Here is a 15,028-nt window from a genome sequence, read left to right as displayed (position 1 = left end):
AGGGCAGGTGAGCAGGTATCAGGGCAGGGAGGCAGACTCAGGTGAGAGGGAAAGACCATAAGGGCCCATAAGGTGGGATTTGGAAGCCTCTGGCCCCACGGAGACTCTCCTCACTGCCCCCTATAATTGAATATTTTATACCTTCTACCGTAGCGCTGACCCAGTCCGGGTAGCCCAGGCCAGCCTGATCTCAGAAGCTAAGCAGGGTTGGGCCTGGCCGGCACTCGGAAGGCGACCCCCAAGGAAAACCAAAGTCGTGATGTGGGGGCAGGCCGTGGCCAGCCCCCTCTGGACGGTTCTCGCCTGGCAGCCGGACAATCTTAGGATTACGTGTGTCGGCCCCAAACGAATCTGTGCAGGCTCAACAAGCAGGTTAACGCAGGAACCTCCGAATGGGAGTGAGCTAATTTCTGACAGAATAACAAACCAGTCCTGGTGAATTTCTCGTGTTTTGGTAAACTTCGTCAGTGTATGATGGAACAAGGAGTGGGCGAAATGAGGCTGCACGGCACACGCTCAGCGTTCTCCCCGTCTCCATCTGAACGGCATGAGCAATTGCCCCCCTGCAGGCTCGTGGAGACGGGGGAACGCAGAGCGCTTGTGATGCACTCTCATTTTGTCCACTCCTTGCTCCATTATACACCGACACAGTTCACCAAAACTAGGGAAGTTCGCCAGGACTAGTTCTCGTGCTGGAAATCAGCTCACTCTTGTTTCGGTGCTCCCGCATTAAACAGCTTATTGAGCCTGCACAAAGCCCTTTGGTATTTACCTGCTGCATTCTGCGCACTGCATTTGTTGGGTACATTTCACACGTGCTGTGTATGATCAAGGCCTGGCCTAGGGCCGCAACACGCACCTTGAATAAAATTTTGTTGGTCTTAAAAAGATGCCACTGGACTCAAATGCCGTTCTGCAACTTCGGACCACCAGCCCAGCTACTCCGCAGAGTCTGTCTGGCAGGGTCAGCAGAGGGATTAACGGGGGCCTCGGAAAGGGCCCCAGTGGGCAGCCTGGCCTCATCCTCAACCAACATGAGCTGCGGAGCAAACACCAGTCGTTTTCCATCCATGTTTGTTTATTTTTTTTTAAAAAAGGTTTCTTACAAGGGGGATTCCACCCCATGGGGCAGCCCCTTCCAGGCACCCTTCCTCTCCTTGCAGTTTTCTGGCTCTGGGTGCCTGAACAAGGTGTCCCAGTCAGAGCACAGCTGCCTGCAGCTGTACTGGGAAGAACTAACGGCTGAAGGCGCCAGGAAACCCACACACAGAAAAAGTGTGCCACTGCATAGAACCTCTCTCTGTCACTGCAAACCAGACGGGAGGCACAGCTCCATGGGAGCCTGGTCCGGCGCTCGGCGCTCTCCGGGAGTGTCTGGCCAGCTGAGGCACAGAGGCAGCAAGTCCAGGAAAGGCAATCTGTTGAGTGGACGCAGTCCCTCTTGGAGCGTGGCCACTGGGATGCTTGACAGCTTCTGTTGGGGATGCACACCTGGAAGAGCTGCACAGTTTCCGTGGCCTAGAAGGGAAGCAGAAAGCCATAAGACATGTGGGAGACGAGACACTCTGGTTCTCCAGCTGTCCGTGGACTACAAGTACCATGAGACCCTGCTGGATGCTGCCAGGGGCTTATGGTTATTGTAGTCCATGGACAGCTGGAGAGCCACAGTTTGGCCACCTCTGCCATAAGTTCTTAGCCCACCCACCCCCCTCCCTCCACCACAGCCAACTCTTCTGTACCCTCCCTCTGGGGCTGGGGAAAAGACCATGGGGCTTCTGGAAAGACGTTGCCCTTTAAATATCCTCAGCTTCCTCGGAGGGGGTGGGCTTAGCTCTAAGGCTGAGGCCGGCGTGGATGTGGCAGGGTGAGAGGAGAAGGAGTCAGTGGATTGTCACATGTTCAGGGGCTGGCAGAAACTATCCCCCAGGATAGGGGGGCCCAATGGACTGGAGAAATTGGATTCACACCAAGAACGAAGAACGAAGAGGCGGCTGCAGCGGCCTCAGGTCACTCGTAGAGGACTCACAGACGCTGTGACAAACCGGGACATGCGGATGGCAAATCTCCCACATTAAAAAAAAACACATCTCTCCGGGGCCAGGCACCCAATTCAGTTTCACTGCACCTGAAACTTGAAGAGTGGCACGCGTCTACACGGCCGGCCGGCAAGCAGCCTTTTGGGCCTTTGTTCCCCCAAGGTGTCCCTGTCCCTCCCCAAGGGATCTGCTTCCAACTCTGGCTATGTGGGAGAACTTGGGGAGGGGGGGAGTCCAAGCCCAGCCCCTCCTCCCTGACAGGCAGGGCCCAGTCTGTGCAAAGGAAAGCCAGTCAGAAACAAGGGAGGGCATGCAGATTTCAAGCAGGTATTCAAATGTGCCCAATTTCCATAATGTCATTAAATCAGACGGAGGTGGTTCGTGTTGCTGGGCTCCAAAAACCAGGGCGTCCCGTTCTGCCTGCTGGGAGCCTCCGCAGCATGCTGGCTTCCCACGAGACACCGCTGACCTCCAAGCCCTCTTACCTGGGGGATGTGCAGGACGGCCGGGCTCAGGCACAGCGTGGCCCCATCGACCGCAGCCCGGGATACCTGAAAGCCCCCAGGGAGTCCGTTCTCCCTGCCCTGCAGGGCAAGACTGCGAGGGGGCTGAACACAAGCCACGGTGGCTGGCGGTCCAGGCCCTAAACGGGGCAGAGAGACAGGGAAGGCGGAGGCTGCAGGATCAGGGCACAGAATGCCTTCCCTCAGCAAAATGCCAGCTCCTCTTTGCCCCTCCCTCCACACGAAGCTCCACCAACACACCTGAGTCTCCCATCCCTCTTGCACAGTTCCGTTCCCAGGGCTTCCCTGAGTGCCCCCTCCCTCCCTCCCTCCCTCCCACCTGAGGAGCTGCTACATCAAAGAAGAGCCGGTTTTTATCCCACGATTTTTCACTACCTGAAGCAGCCTCCCAACCCTCTCCCCACAACAAAACCCCCTGAGAGGCAGGTGGGCCCAAGAGAGCTCCGAGAGAACTGGTCTGGCTCAAGGTCAACCCAGCTGGCTGCATGTGGAGGGGAGGGGAGAATCCAAGGAGGTTCTCCAGGCTAGAAGGACACCCCGCTGGCTCTTCCCTGCCTCACGGGGGCGGCTTCCCCTGTTCGTCCACAGCGGTCCACCCCCGGTGGCCTCCTGTCAGCTCCCCTGGAGGCCTTGCCGCTGCTTGGCCAGAAGGGGACATGCTCACCCCTAGCCCAGGGGGGAATGCTCCCACGAGAAGGGCCAGGGGGGCAGGGAAAGCCTTGGGAGTTGAGGGTGGGGGCGGGGACATTCGGCCCGTGGCCCTCACCTGCTCAAACAGCGGCACATGCTCCTGGCTGCCGTGGGGGAGGCCGCCTACGTCCAGGCCCCCGCAGTGCCCGCAGCAGCGTCTGCCAGGGGGCTTCCAGGGCGGCTGTTCTCCAGCTGAGCTAGGACAGACAGGCAAACCAGCGGCCCGTCAAGGCAGGGCCGCCCACCGCCAGCCCCACATCCTGGGGTCCCCTCCCCGTTCCCTGGAGCTCGGTCTCCAGCCCACCCCCCCTTCGGAAGAGGTCAACGGGGCTGGGAGGGGCACCTCTTGCTCCTGAAGGGGAGCCTTCAAAGCCCCGGAATGTGTCAATCTGCCTGCGACTGAATCAGGGCCCCCCACCCCACCCCCCTGGCCAAAGGAGAGACGGTATATAAAACCCAAACTAAATATGGACAAGGCACAGGAGAAGGCAGCCCGCCCCCCACCTCAGTGCCACCCCCACACTGTGCTACCCCCTTCTCCTCTCCCCTGCCCCCTTCCACCCCGCATCAGGCTGCCAGGGCTCTGGCCTTGACCTCTGCTCACCTCCTGCACCCTGGGGTGGGCGGCGATGGCCCCGTGGCAGGTGGCTGAGCCCGGGTGAGGCGCGGGGCCTGCCCCTTCTCGGTGGCCCATCAGCCCGGCAATCTCATCCAGCGATGGCAGGCGCTCCTGCCCTTTGGTCTTGCGCAGAGCCTCTCCGATGACATGTCCGTAGCCGGCCATCTCGGAGCCAGGGAACCGGGTCTCCGTCCTGCCAGGGGGGGGGGGAGACCACTCTGAGATGCACGAGGCGCTTGGCCGCAATCCCACGCTTGGCCACGCTGCCCAGCCTCCCTCCCGCTGCCCTAAGGGGCTCCCCAAGCCGGCCAGTGATGCTCCCAGCTGGGGCGGAGGCCGGTGGCCGTTCTGAGGCCAGGCAAGGGGTCCAACCAGGACGGGTCACCGGAAGGGGGGCAGGAGGCCTGCTCTGCCCAAGAAGAAAGTGCCAAAGAGCTGGGGTGGTGTGGGGCCGAGAGAGCGGGGGGCTCTGATTTGGAGAACCGGCCTCAGCAGTCCTCCCAGAGCTCTCTCAGCCTCACCCCCCTCACAGGGAGCCAGCTGTGTGGCGAGGGAGGGGTTCCTAAGCAGTGTTGGGACCCCCTTGGGGCAGTGAGAAATGGGGTGCAAAAGCACCAGCGCTTCTTCCTCCTCTGGGATGCCTCCTCAGAGTCCTTGTGGCAGGATTCGCCAGCAAAATGCTCCCTTCCCTTTGCTCAAAGTGCCCCTCTCTCCCTGCGGCCGGTCTGGGTTCCCAGCCCTCCCACCTCCTCCCCCTGCTCACCGCTGCAGGTGCAGCTGCAGGTAGGCCTGGACTGGCGGGGAGGGCCGAAACATGCAGCTCATGCACGTCAGCAGCTGCCAGTAGCGCAGGTTGGCGGGGGTCCCCGGCGCAGGCGAGTCGGTGGTCTGCTTCACCAGCTGGCAGTAGATCTCGTCCACCAAGGGGGGGAGGTCGAGGCAGGTCTGCAGCACCCCCTGCATGAGGAGGGCCGGGTCCCGCACCCCCTCCAGCTCCTGCAGAGAGTGGAAGAGCTTCACGGCTTCATCGCGAAGGGCCGCATAGCCCCGACTGCTGACCTCTGCAGAAGGGGGGGGGAGACGTTAGCCGTGTTCCCTAGGGCCCCCCCCGCCCCCCCAGCTCTGCACTCCCATTTCCAGCCCCAGTGGGGAGCACGAGGAGGATGCGGACAGCCACTCACCAGCATTCTCCCCAAGCCCGTAAGGGAAGGGCAGCAGCGGGGCGTAGATGGGGCCAGCGGTGTAGCGGAGGATGGGGTTATTGCGATAAATCTGATCGAGGATTTCTGGGCTGCTGTGGTTTTCCTGAGAGGGAGAAGTGTGGGGAGAGGGGGAAACAGTGGCCCTCCAGGGTGGGACTCAGCTGGGGAGCCCCCCCTGCCCCCGGAAGGGTGCCCCTGACGCTTCAGGCATCCTTGCACACCCCCGCCATCACTGGTGGGCCAAGGGCCGCCCTCCCCGCTAGCTCCCCAGGCCCCTCTCACCTCCAGGTCGGACATGGAGAGCTGCGTGGGGGTCAGGAGAGGGGCCTGGCCGACGATGACCTTCTGCAGAGCGCACGCCCAGTGGACGGCCTCGGCCAAGTGCTCGGTGTACAGCCGGGAGCAGTGCTTCCGCCCAAAGACCGTCACTGCCCAGTATCCTGCAGGAGCGAGAGGTGGGCTTGCGGGAGGGTTGCGGGAGAGGCAGGAGGGGGAGAAGCCAGCCCACCCAGCTTCAGGCCTCCAGGCCTCCGGGCTGCGTTCCCCGCAGGAAACTCCTTGTCCCGGACAGCCCCATGAGATCTCGGAAGCTGAGCAGGGCCGACCCTGGTGAGGACTTGGAGGGGAGACCTCCAGGGATTTGGGGGCAGACCCTCTACTAAAGGGGTCACAATGCAGAGGCAGGCCATGGCCAGCCCCCTCCCAATGTCCCTTGCCCAGCTGCCGGACCCCGCTCGGGTCTCCACGGGGCGTGCCTTACCCGTCTCCTTGTAGGTCTGCTTGTCCGGCCACAGCACGGAGCAGAGGCTGGTCAGGACCAGGGATCCCAGGCGTGGGGCCCCCACCTCACAGCCACTGTAGCAGTCCAGGGACTCCTGGGTCAGCACAAACCAGTACTTGCGGGGACGCCACCAAGGGGCCTTCCGACCCCCCCGCACCTCCCTCTGCAGCCAGCCTACAGAGAGACAAAGGAGAGCGGCTCCTGTTCCAGGTCCTGCCTCTCCCTCCCTGCAGGAGTCTCCAAGGGGCTCACAGTCACCTCTCCCCACAACGGACTCCCTGCGAGGGAGCTGGGGCTGAAGAGCTCTGAGAGAACTGGGACTGGCCCAGGGTCCCCCAGCTGGCTGCAGGGGGAGGAGGAAGGGGGAAGCCAGCCCAGTTCTCCAAATGAGGGCTGCTGTTCTTAACTGTGACCCCCAGCTGGCTCTCTCAGAAAGGCCAGAAGGGGGACCTGATGCCCACACTGCATTCGTAAGGACATGGTGCTCCAGAGAAACAACAGGGGGTTATGAATGAGGAGCAGCATTCCAGCGCATGACTCAAGGGCCGTGTCCTGGTGACTCAAGGACACCAAGGGCCACAAGCAGGCCTCGAGGAGGAACACGCCAGCTGCCTCTTCCGGAGACGGCACAAGCTGAGGTGCGGAAGGCCCCAGGCAGCACCCGGGAGGCGGCAACCCGCAGGCTCAGCTCCCACTTCCAGAGGCGACGGCGGGCGGGGGGGGGGGGGGCGGGCAGGGAGATGATTCCTGGCTCTAACAGGTTGGGGGGCGCAGTGCCCCCAGGCCCACCTTTCATGACAGGATCCGGGTCCTCTTGCATTTGCCAGCATTTCTTCTCTGGGATGAGGCTGCACAGGTCTTCTGCCACGGCCAAGGACCTACTGGAGACACACTGCTTTAATGGGGGGGGGTCCTTTCTTCTCATCGCTCTCTCCCAGCCCCACCTCCAAAAAGCCCCTGGAGGAGGCTGACAGACTAGGAAGCCCAGCTTGAAACAATCCAATAAAACCCCGTAAACCTTAGGTAAACAAAGACACCTCTTGCTGGCTCCAGAAACTTCACTGACCTGCCCCTGGCCAAACTTTTGGGGGCAGAGGTTAAGCGGCCCCCCAGGCAGAAGTCCTTCCTCACATGGAGCCCTAAGTTAACCACTGATGGACTTGCAGGGCCCTCTTCCTGCATTCCTTCCAGGGCACACGTGGTCCTATGACAGGGTCTCTGCCGCTCCCCCGCCCCATGTCCCAGAAAAGGAGGCGAGGTCCCGGCCGGGTCACTCTTGCGGTGGCCGGAGAGTCTCCCCTCCCGAGGGGCCGGAGGACGGGAAGCTGTGAGTCTGGCCGAGCAGCCCGGGACGGAAGTCAAGGGCCCCTCCTCTCCTCCCGCCTCCCCCTTGGCAGGCTTCACGTTCTCACCCCAGCATCAGGGCAGCTGCTGGGAGGAGAGCAAGCCTTGTGCTGCAGCAGCGGGGGGGGGGGGGGAGCATAAAGTGGTCACCACGACCACCTCCTACGAGGAGAACCAGCCGGCCGCAGCCTTTTCCTGGGTGCCTCGGCAACGTCACCCTCTTGCCTGCCCAGGAGAGAGCGGGACGGGCTCCCCCTCAAGTGCTGGCTACGGTCCCACAGGGGTGGGGAGAGAGAGCCCTACAGGCGCAGAGATCTCTGCGGATTTAAAAGGACATTTAATATCAAAAGCTGCATCTCGCAGGGCTCTCTGTGCGGCACACGGGGCATGCGGGGTGGGCATCGCCCTTTCCGTGTTTCCCAGATGCCCAGCTGGAGAAAGCAAGACGGCTCTCTTCCACCCGCCCAGCCACCCTCTTGGTCCCATTCCAGCCCCTCCCAAGGGCCTCCCTCTTGGAAGAAACACTCAGGCCTTCACCCCATTCCCTCCAGGGTGCTGGGAACTTGCCTCCCTGACCCCGGGCTAAAAATGTTGTTTAAACAGACAAGTTGCCAAGAATTTGGGAAATGAAAGAGCTGCAAGATGGAGGGAGGATGTTGGCTGGGCTGCCCACGAGAAAAGCCTGTCTTTTTTTCTGGGGGAGGGAGAGAAAAGAAACCCAAGAGTTCCTTCCGCGACTCCTTGGAGCTCCTCGGATGGAGTCCAGAGCCACAGCTTCCCACACCCTGGGGTATTTCTGGGGGGAACGGAAGGGGGAGACCCCTTCCCCCCCAGGAGCTTCAGTTTCCAACCAGTTTGTGCGGGGCTCAGCAGGCATCCTCTGGTTTTGAAGTCCTCCCCATCAAGCAGTTCAAGACTAATCCTCCGGGTCCAAACAAGGATCTGGGATTGCTCAGTCTTCACTGGTGCTAATATCTCAGCATATCCCACCCCTTACAGGTGTCAATTTGCAAGACTGCCTCTCTCGTTATACCCCTGGGAGGGGGGAGGGAGTTGGGTTCCCCAAACGGGAACAGCTAGTAGCCCCTGGCCCAGGGCAAATCTGCCTTTTGTCAGCCAGGGCTTTATCTGGCCTGGCCAAACCAGGCTTCCGAATTGACATCAGGGCCCTGAGGGGCTTGTTCCAGTTTCCAGTTTCACAGGGCCTGTCAAAAAGAGCGGTTCCACCATGCTTTCGGTTGACGATGGGCCCTATGCTCCCCGCCCCCAGCTAACCCCACTCTTAATTTTTTTTCCTTTCTTTTCTTTCTTATTTCCCTTCCTTTTAACTGAGCTGCTGGCCCCCTGGACTTGGAGCCGTTCTGTAAACACCGTATGCCGGAAAACTGATTGTAGGTGTTTTATTATTCTAATTCATTAATTGACCATGGAGGATTAAAATATAATTATACTATGGAGTAATGATTTTGCAAGCCACGCAGAGCCTGTTTGTGAAACGGGGAGGGACATAGATGAGTCTAATAACTAAATTAAAAAATCCCATTATAGCTCTATACATTTGCATTTTGCTAGCATCCCAGGAAGGAAAAGAGGTTTGGAAGCTGCTTCAGGTAGTGAAAAGCAAGGTACAGAAACCCAGCTCTTCAGTTTTCTTTTTAAATGATGGGGTGGGACTTTTTAATGCTAGATGTTAATTAGTATCTTCCACTGTGTTGATTTTATTATTTTTATTTATTTGATTCTTATACCATCCTTTCAGCAGGCCGGCTCAGGGTGGTTCACAACATTCTCTAGCAAACGATCGCTAAAATACAGCCATATTTCGTAAGCCAGCTTGGGCAGGATCCTGGAGAGGAGGCATAAAAACTCTCCAAATAAATAACTGGCTCTGCTTACCATGTTTTGCTTGGCACTTTCCTAGGCTAGGACTGACTTTATAGTCATCCTGCCTTTCCTATCCATCCAGAGCTGGGAATGACCTCCAACCCTCCCTGCTTTCTCTTGCTCTTGGCAGTTCATTCGCCAAGACGGGGGCCAAACCTCCGGGGGAAGAAAAGCATCTCAACAGACCAGGCTCAACAGACGCCAACAGGGACCCTCAGTGCCGTGCCACTCCCCCAAAACATGTCATCAAAAAGAAAGAACAGAGTTTGAGTCCCAGGGGACCTTCAAATCCAACCAGGGTTTATTCAAGGTGTGAGCTTTTGCATGCAAGCACACCTCCTCAGATACAGCGTGCGCACACACGAAAGCTCACACCTTGAATAAACCTTTGTTAGTCTCAAAGGTGTCCCTGGTCTCACACTCTGTCCTCCTGCTTCAGACCACACAGAGATACACCTGAGTCTATCTCTAAAAAAAGAGCATCTAAACATGGGGCAGAGCACATCCGACAACTGCCCTCGGTCTTTTAGGGCGCACAGGGAACACCTGCATGTTCAGGCTGCGTTGTGACCCCACAAGCCAGAGCGGTTCTGGGTCCAGGAATCAAGATGATCATAATAAGCTATATTTCTCCAGCTCAGGGTGGGCCACGGCATATGAAAACATCCATCCAAACGATATAATTACACAGTTAAACCAATAGTTATGGGTTTAAATCAATGATTTTTAAAACGCTGCTTAAACCTTACCGAGGCTTCTGACGGGCAAATCACGCGGGGGTGACCAATGTGGGCATCATGAGCCTGGCGGGCAAGGCTTCCCTCCACCACCACCACCAGCACCCCGCCACCCCCCTCCCGGTCACCGGGCCATCTGCTCTCCCTCCTCACCTGTCAGAACTGCAACCGCTGGCTCGCAAGGGGGGTTGCGTGAGGCTCACCGGCATCGCTGGGGCCTGCAGCAGGGAGAGACGGAGAGCATGGTCAGCAGCAGCAGCAGCAGCAGCAGCACAGAGTTCGAGTCCATCGGCACCTTTAAGACCCGCGAAGTTTTATCCAAGGCATAAGCAATAGACTGCAGTGGCAATTACCAGCCCACACATGTCGGCAAAGGATGAGCAGTCAAACAACAGCATCAAGGGCCAACTCAGAATAGCCAGTTTAGGCTGTAAGGCTACCAGAAATACATCACAATGGGAGGTTAATGGGCAGATGCACCTTTAATTGTGGAATGCTGAGAGCCATCAATCCTCATCCATGGAGGCATCCTTACAGCAGCACCCAAAGGTGACTGGAGTCAAAGGAAGCGCATGAAGGGCAGGAGACACGCTAGAGGTGGGGCTTTGAGAGGGGCAGTCGGGGAGAGGCTCCCACCCCATGTGCCCCCCCCAGCAGCACCTTGGTTTCTGGAAGCAAGGGGGGGAAATCACAGGGTGCAACAAGGGGCAGTTTCCCACCTCTCCCCTTGCCCCCCACCCGAGGCAAGGCATTTGCAAACTGCCCCTCTCTCAGGCCGCCCACTGGGGTGGGGTGCCCCTCCCAGGCCGGGGCCTTGCTAGCCATCCCGTCACCCACCCACCCACCCACCCACCCGGCACACACCCGTACAAGCTGAAGCAGATGTGTCCTCAGCTGACCTTGGAGAGGAGCTCCAGACCACGCGGAATTGCACAAGAGCTTTGCTGACTAAGGCAGCAGGCAGGCAAACAAAGTCCTCTTGTCCCGGAGGCTTCCTGCTGGGGGGGGGGCTGGGGGGGGGAGAGGATGCTAGGAAAGGGGCCAAGGCTGGGCCCCTGCAGACAGCAGGAGAAGGCCTCTGAGCCCCAAGCAGTTTGTCACGGAGGCTCTCCAGCCCAGCAGACCCCCACACTCCCCTGCAGTGCAGAGCAGCCAGACTTGTTTGGGCTAGGAGAGGGAAGGAGAGTCTAAATATAAAGCCCCTTTGAGCTGGGGCTTGGGAGTGGGGGCGTTGCGACAGGTATTGAGTGATGGACAGGCGCCAAATGACCTGTGGCATTAGAACACCTGCTATTCACCCAGCACAAGTTGGCACCGACTGCCACAAGCCACGTCCAGGCAGCGGGAGGGAGACTGAAATAATCTTTCCATGTTCTGTTGGCGGCAGCTGCCAGAAACAAAGCTCAGATGGATGTGAGCACTGATCTCAAGCAGACTTTCCTGCTCTGTTTTGGAAAACCAGAATCTTGGTTCTCCTTCACTCAGTCGTTTAAAACTTTCTTCTGAATAATAAAGTGATGCTTTGTTTAGAAGAACAATGCATGCGTGAGAATGGCCTCTTAAACGGTTGCCAAAAAGTTTGTCAACAAGCCTTGATTGGCGTTCTTGCAAATTCAAGTTGTAAAATTATTCAAAAATCACTTTTCAGGCTGCCCATAATTCAGCAGATTTTCAGAGTGTGGGAAATTTAGCTTCAGCTGCGCCCAGCTGAGAGAGGAAGTGGTTTTACTTGCTTGTGATAGGATCTGGCAGTGCAGAAACACAAAGGTCTTCTCCTAAACGCTGAGAGGGAAAGGCCTGGAAGGCACGCGGAAGAATTCACGGAGGAAGGGGGTCCTATTTTTCCTCCAAGGATTTGTTTTCAATTTTTCCAACAGAAAAACTGGAAATTTAGGGGACAGCTTAAGAAAACCCTTAAGATATTTCTCGTTTAAACTAAGTAAAACGCTTCTTACAACAAGGTTTTCCAAACTCAGAATGAATGTCATTCAAAAAGTCTAGAGGACTTTGTTCCGTTTTTCTAGGGCATTACGGGGAAATTTGGAGAATACTGGGGGGGGGGGGAGATCATGTTTTTTCTTTCCGTTTTGAGTGAATGAAAAAATATCTTGCCAAGCTTTTTCACTTTTTCTAAATATGCCGCATTCTAAAAGTCTTAAGAACTTCAACTTTTCCATTCAGAGAAAAGGGGAATGTGAGGCTCACCAGAACGTAATTCTCCCACCCATTTTCAATACATCATTTTCAGGAATAATGTTTGTTCAACTGTAAATAATTTTCCTCAGTCACAATGAAATAGGAGCTGCAGACCTCATATATAAATCGGTCATGGATCAGCCATAATGCACACACCAGAATGCAGATGCCTTGCAGGTACAAGGGCCTGACAGAAATAACAAGCTCCGTTCAGCAAGTCACCATTTGTTTGGGAAATTGTTATCAGTGCTCCACAAGGAGGGATTCATCTGTCCATTAGTCTCTGATCTTGACATTTTAACTTCCTTTATCCTGTGTTCCCCCCACCAAGCTGAACCCAAGACAATGATGACCTTATAAACCGAGCTAGTTATTTCTGTCCAGCCCTTGGATCTGGTAAATAACAGCATGATACTGTGTGCTAATCCATGGACCACTTTTATATGAGGTCTCGCTCCTCCACTGTCACCTGTCACCCCCTTAAACCTTCACAGAATCAGCCTCTCCGTCGGATGGCTCTCCAGCCTCTGCTTAAAAATCTCCAAAGAGAGAGAACCCACCACTTCCCGAGGAAGCCTGCTCCACTGAGAAACTGCTTTGCCAGGAACATCTTCCAGATGTTTAGACAGAATTTTTTTCCCATTAATTTCATCCCATTGGTTCTGGCCCGTCCCTCCGGGGCAAGAGAGAACAACTCTGCTCCATCCTCCATATGGCCGCCTTTGAGGAGCCCCCTGCCACCCAAAGGCCTAAAAGGGATGGGGCTGGGTGGAGGGAAAGAGGCAGGCCTTCCTGGACCTCTGCAGCAGCCTGGGGAGATCCTGATCCCTGCCTCCCCTGGGCCAGCGAGCCTCAGCTGCTTGTGTCGGGGATGCTTTTGCTCTCCTGGGCCGGCCCAGGACTTTGAAGGGATCCGGCAGAACCTGGGCTCATCTCCCTCCGCCCTCCGGCAACAGAGGCTGAGGCACCCCCCCCCAGCTGTCACGGCAGCTCAGGATCACTCCAGAAGGCCCCTCCCCATGCACAGGTCTACTCCATTCCACTCCTCCACGCTTAGAACGGTTCCTGCGGAGTAGTTCTCTGAGAGCTCTCTCAGCCGCACCTCCCTCACCGTGTGCCTCTGGTGGGGAGAGGAAGGGAAGGCGATTGTCAGCAGCTCTGAGACTCCCTTGGATAGTGAAAGCAGGGTATAGAAAAGCAGCTCTCTGCTTCCACTCTCAGGTGCACACAACCTCGGACAAGGCCCAGCTAGGAAGGCCAGCGGGGGCCTGGCAGGAGGACACCCTTCTGCGGCCATTGGTGGGGCTCCCAGGTGCCCGGGGAGCTGCCAGCGTCAGGCACTTTCCAGAGCCGCTAAATGGACATCGGTCGGCCTGCCTGCCTGCCCTCAGCCTGCCAGCACCCTCTTGCTCTGCAGGATCTCTGGGCTGGCCTCACCAGGGTTTCCCCCTCCCTCTGGGCTAGGAAGAAAAGAGTGAGGTTTAACACCCCCTTTTCACTCCTCAACCTCTCCCCACCCTAGAGAGCTCTGACAGAACTGTTCTGCAAGAAGAGCTGTGAGAGAACAGCCAAGGTCACCCAGCTGGCCACATGGGGAGGAAGAGTAGGGAAGCATTTATGACAGCTTTGGGGGCTGGGGAGGAGTCAAGGAGCCCTGCTGCAAGCAGGGGGGCGGGGGGACTTCTGAACGGAGGGGGGGGGCTAGCCCACGACTGCCCGCCTCAGTGGCTCCCCTCCCATCCCGCCTCTGCTTGGGGACCGCCTCCCACGGGAAAGGGAGGCGAAGAGGCCAGGCGGCGGCGGCGGCGGCGGCGGCGGCGGCGGCGGCCGGGGGGGGGGGGGACACCACTTCCCAAAGCAGCCGACAAACCCTTTCCCCTTCCTCTCCCCAACACAGCCTGGAGAGCCCTGAGAGAACTGCTCGGCGAAGTGAGCCGCGCCTGGCCCCAGACTCGCCCAGCCGGCTGCACGGGGCGCGGCAGGAGGCAGCAAAGGAGGCAGCAAAGGCGCCCCCGGCCTCCCCGTCCCCTCCCGTCCCGCCGCTCCGGCCAGGGCTGACTGCGGCCGCGCCCAGACGCGCCCGCGGGGCTCCCTCCGAGGCGGGCGGCGGGGCCTCAGCAGGGCGCCCCCTGTCGCTCGTGGGCGCGCTGCGCGGGGCAGGGAAGCCGCCTCCCGACGGGCCAGCGGGGCGCCAGCGGCGGCCGGAGCAGGGAAGCGGACGAGCCCCCCTCCCCCCCCCCTACGGAGCCGCCCGCCCCGTCGCGGCCGCCCACCTGGCCGGGCCCGCGCAGCTCGACGGCCTCGTCGCCGTCCTCCTCGTCGGCCGGCCCGCCGTAGTCGCGCCGGAGCAGGGTGAAGCCCCGTCGGCAGCACAGCAGCGCCCGCAGCCCGCCCGGGAACGCCATCCCCGCGCAGCCCGCCCGCGCACCCACCCAGGCAGGAAGGACCGAACGAGCGCCGGGGCCGGGGCCGGCGGGGAGGAGCCAGGCGGGGCGGGGCGGGGCGAGGGGGGCAGGGGCGGGGCTCCGGGGGAGGGGCGCGCTCTCGTCCCGTCCAGTCCGTCCCGTCCCGTCCGGCGCCACCGGGGGCTGCCTTGGGCGGGGCGGCCGGGCCAGCGCTTGCGGGGCGCGCAGGACTTTCCCAAATGGCACAAGCCCCTGGGGCACATGCCTTTGACAAGATCGCCCTGCAGCCACCCAGGGTGCCAGCTCTCCAGGGCCGAGGGTGCCTCCCTCTGGGGCTGTGCTGCGCCTGAGGACGTGTCCTGGGGGGGCTCCAGACCTTGGGGGGGGGCTAATGCGAGGTGATGCCTAGAGGTCTCGTGTGCATGGAGGACGGTGAATCTCAAGGCAGCTGCTTCCTCCAGCCCGGTCCTCCAGGAGTTAACTGAATGGGCACAGGCTGCATCTCCAGCCCGCGGGTGGGTGGGGCCAGCAGCGTGGGCGGGCTGAAGGCACACAGGTTTGTCTGGCTGGGCTGGGCACCCTTCCCCCCCCCCTCCAGGATCCTCGTGGA

At 59.1% G+C, this 15,028-nt stretch overlaps 1 protein-coding gene across 4 annotated transcripts; it reads right to left on the bottom strand.

Annotated features, from left to right (window-relative positions):
* Positions 1–1,060: 1,060 nt before the first annotated feature.
* On the bottom strand, positions 1,061–14,620 carry PLEKHH3 (pleckstrin homology, MyTH4 and FERM domain containing H3). Of its 4 annotated transcripts, none has more exons than XM_077314350.1 (10): positions 14,287–14,619; positions 9,971–10,035; positions 6,642–6,733; positions 5,832–6,026; positions 5,354–5,511; positions 5,051–5,174; positions 4,633–4,930; positions 3,855–4,062; positions 2,522–2,679; positions 1,061–1,518 (listed from the first exon to the last, which is right to left on the bottom strand). In XM_077314350.1, exons 1-9 carry the CDS (start codon positions 14,416–14,418, stop codon positions 2,548–2,550), a joined length of 1,404 nt encoding a protein of 467 aa, XP_077170465.1. In that variant the 5' UTR covers positions 14,419–14,619; the 3' UTR covers positions 1,061–1,518; positions 2,522–2,547. The 4 variants fall into 4 exon arrangements, with proteins under 4 accessions (XP_077170465.1, XP_077170466.1, XP_077170468.1 ...); XM_077314351.1 differs by having other exon boundaries at positions 6,642–6,730; positions 14,287–14,618; XM_077314353.1 differs by lacking the exon at positions 1,061–1,518 and adding an exon at positions 3,327–3,442 and having other exon boundaries at positions 2,524–2,679; positions 14,287–14,620.
* Between the last annotated feature and the right edge of the window lie 408 nt (positions 14,621–15,028).

Source organism: Paroedura picta, chromosome 16 (assembly GCF_049243985.1).
Source record: "Paroedura picta isolate Pp20150507F chromosome 16, Ppicta_v3.0, whole genome shotgun sequence".
Lineage (NCBI taxonomy): Eukaryota > Metazoa > Chordata > Lepidosauria > Squamata > Gekkonidae > Paroedura > Paroedura picta.
This window is presented reverse-complemented; position numbering and strand designations above follow the sequence as displayed.